We start from the raw sequence: 3465 nt of genomic DNA, 5'->3' as shown, positions 1-3465 counted from the left end.
GCTGAGGCTGAAACTCCAGTACTTTGGCCACTTCATGAGAAGAGTTGACTCATTGGAAAAGACCCTGATTCTGGGAGGGATTGGGGGCAGGAGGAGAAGGGGACAACAGAGGATGGATGGCTGGATGGCATCAGTGACTCGATGCACATGAGTTTGGGTGAACTCTGGGAGTTGGTGATGGACAGGGAGGCCTGGCGTGCTGTGATTCATGGGGTCGCAAAGAGTCGGACACGGCTGAGCGACTGAACTGAAATGAGGTGCTGGGGGTTGTCCTGAGATCTGGGTAGCTGTCCACACCCTAATTCCCAGAACCTGTGGCTGTGTGGCCTTATAGTATGGCAAAAGGGACTTTGCAGATATAATTAAATTAGGATCTTTGGATGGAGAGCTCATTTCTGATTATCGGGGCAGGCCCAAGGAAATTGCAAGAGGCTTTATGAGAGGGAGGCAAGAGAATCCAAGTCAAAAAGAAATGTGATGACAGAAGCAGAAGTTGGAGTGATTCCCTTTGAAGATGAAGGGGCCACGAGCCAAGGAATGCAGGTAGCCTCTAGCAGCTGGAAACGGTGAGGAAATGGATTCTCCTCTAGTCTCCAGAAGGAATGCAGCCCTTGATTTTAGCTACAGGAGACTCTTTTGGAATCCTGACCTCCAGAAATGGTTTAAGCCATTTAAGCTAGCTCAAGCCACAAAGTCTGCGGTAATTTGTTAAAGCAGCGATAGGAAACTAATACAAAGGACCACTGTGCTTGGGCCTCAGTGGGATTCCTAGAGTAGTGGCAGAGGAAGGTTTCCCAGGAATCCTTTGGGAGTTATGCTGGAGGCCCCCATTCCACAGTGTGTCTGGTCTCCCTGATTGAGTGCTCCCTCTGGATGTCTGAGACTGAACTAACTCCTAAACCCTTTCCTCCCATGCTGTCTGTTTGGAGACTGCACCCAAGCCAGAATGTAGGAGTCGTCCATTCATGAGCCATTGGGTTGTAGCGTAACAGGCATGCAGCGTGTAGGTCAGGGGATATGAGGACACCGTGAAGATGGGTGAGGGCGTGGTGGTGGAAGAGAGGTACCGCGAGCTGGGCAGACACCAGAAGTGTCCCGGTTGACTTCCAAGCACTTGGGACATGGCCAGTGGGGGCCAGGGTGGGCCAGAAGCACAGGGGACAGGTCAGAGCTGCTAAGAAGGAAAGAGACGCCATGGCCTGTTCCCTCCATCTCACCATGGGTCTAGATGACTTCCACTCCCCTTCCTTCTCTGCCTCCCATGCCCTCGGTGACAAACGGGTGGATTTTTAAAATCTTTTTGTTTTCTTAAACAAAAAACAATGATCAAAACAAGAGAGTGTAACCAAAACATGAGATAGGATTGCTAACAACTGTCAACTCTGGTTGGTGGGAATATGGATGTCAGCCAGCCTGGCTCAAGTCCCTCAGGTAGACTTCACTCCAAGATCAGGGTTACGGCCACTACAGGCACCCAGGATCCTCGCCTCTGCCCAGCCAAGAAAAGATGCAAAGAGAAAACATCTGGCTTGGCTTTTTTTTTTTTTTTTGATATCCTGCAATTTTTTTTTCTTCCTGTCTTCATGTACATGGTATCATATTATATTAAACTCAATGACAAAAACCATTACTGTATCCTGAAGCAAAGGGACTGGATGTGGCTTTATTTTCTCTCAGATATCAGTTTTATCACCACAAAGTCAAACTTCTCTGGATTCTCCCATCCCAGCTCTCAGAAACAGTCGCCTCCCTGGGCCCAGCGACCCTGAGCAGAAGGAAGGTACAGAAGTTGACCACGGGTGATGCGTGCAGAGAGGCACCAGCGCCAAAGACCAGGTTTAAGAATGGAACCCACCAAACCACCTTGGTGCTGGTTAGGTTTTATTTTTAACAGGATGTCTCCTCTTCATTTGTTTTTTCCAAAATATCAGTTATATCAATATTAGAAGTGTAAACAGGTACAAAATATACAGTACATAGAAACAATTTTCTTAACTAGTCTATTGCCTAATAAAAGTACACACAAGGGAGCTGAATGAACAGGAGCCGTGGTCTCCCTGTCCTCGGGGAAACGAGATCCTGGCGGGGTCAAAGAACCAGCGTCTGCCTCAACAAAACAGGAATGGATACTCGTGTGGCAGGGACAGCGTTGGGGTGGGATCAAGAAACCTGAGCCCATTTCTGATTCCACCTTCTTTTAAGATGCCAGCCAGGGGGCAAGCAAGCCCTGCCCTGGCCCCTGGGGTGGGAGGGAAAGGAAGCGCAACCACCAGTCACAGAGGCCGCGGCTCAGCTGAAGTGTGAGGCCTGACACTTCCAGCTCGGGCAGTTAGGGGTCAAATCTTTAAAGAGGGCAGCGTGAAAAGCTGTCCACCCCAGACTGCCGGCCCAGGAGGATGAGCCTCTTGCCGACCCGTCTGACCCAAGGCTCTTGCCAGCTGTCTGCACTCACTGTGCACACGGAGAGGGGGGCGTGCGAGGCTGAGCTGAGTCCCTCCTCCGAGTTAACTTTCTGCCTCTTCTCTTATGGGAAAGGATGCTCCTCTGGGCGCTTCACTAGGTCACAGGAACAATCAAATGAGATTCGGAGCGGAAGCGTTTGGACAGAGAGAAGACACCACACGAGGAGAAAAGCGGGCATCGGGCTGGAGCAGAGGGCAGCATCCCCCGTGGCGGGGTGGTGGGCAGGCCTGGCTCTGTGGCCGGCTGTGCTCCCGCCGCCCCCAACCCCGCGCCTCACCTCTGCAGCCCTACCGGTGTCTTCAGACAGCCCTCCATCACGAGGCCCCGAGTCACATGCGTCCCAGGGCCATGAGGCAGCAGGTGCCTGCCGCAGGGCCGGCACTTGTGCAGGGGGGGGTCTTTACAGGTGCTGGGAGACGCCGGCCCGCTCTGGCTCAGTCCTCCTCGCGCCCGAGCTGCTGCTGGACGTCCATGGCGCCCTGCTGGCCCCGGGCAGAGCCGGATCTCCACTCCCCTGGGGCTGTGTGCGCGCTGAAACCGGCCCGTCCCCCGGGGGTCACTGGGGCCAGGGAGGTCGGAGTGCCTCCTCGCCCGCATCCCCGGCCGGCCAAGCTCCCGGCAGCTCTGTCAAGACTCCATAAGGACACAGCCCACAACACACACGCAATCCAGAAACCAAAGGTACACTGTTAAAGTTTAAACTGGTACTACTACTATTTTCCAGCTTTGTCTTCCAAGAATTAAAAAAAAGTTTCGTAATTAAATTACTTAAGATTCTATGCTGCTCAGTTTCACAATCAGAGAATTCTACTTTGTTTAGAGGTGGAAGCTGGGCCGTCTGGGAGTTTCTCCTGCTCCGGTGAGCAGTTCAGCAAATGGGAATCTGGTTTCCCCTCCAGGCTCCATCCGTCCGGCTTCGAGGCTTTGCGCACACCGCCCGGCCGTCTGGAGAGGCGATTCTTAACACCCGGGCCTGCGGGGGCCCGAGGGCTGGGCGGCCGC

The 3465-nt window shown here is 53.2% G+C and overlaps 1 protein-coding gene across 1 annotated transcript in view; it reads right to left on the bottom strand.

Annotated features, from left to right (window-relative positions):
• Positions 1-3465, bottom strand: part of ZNF746 (zinc finger protein 746) — a 23548-nt gene that overhangs the window by 2857 nt on the left and 17226 nt on the right. Inside the window, exons 9-10 of the mRNA XM_010843883.1 lie at positions 2741-3087; positions 902-1073 (exon numbers count right to left, since the gene is read on the bottom strand). Of these exons, the coding sequence (XP_010842185.1) occupies positions 902-1073; positions 2741-3087 (519 nt within the window). The remainder of the gene's footprint in view (positions 1-901; positions 1074-2740; positions 3088-3465) is intronic.

This window comes from Bison bison, unplaced genomic scaffold (assembly GCF_000754665.1).
Source record: "Bison bison bison isolate TAMUID 2011002044 unplaced genomic scaffold, Bison_UMD1.0 scf7180017864191, whole genome shotgun sequence".
Taxonomy (NCBI): domain Eukaryota; kingdom Metazoa; phylum Chordata; class Mammalia; order Artiodactyla; family Bovidae; genus Bison; species Bison bison.
This window is presented reverse-complemented; position numbering and strand designations above follow the sequence as displayed.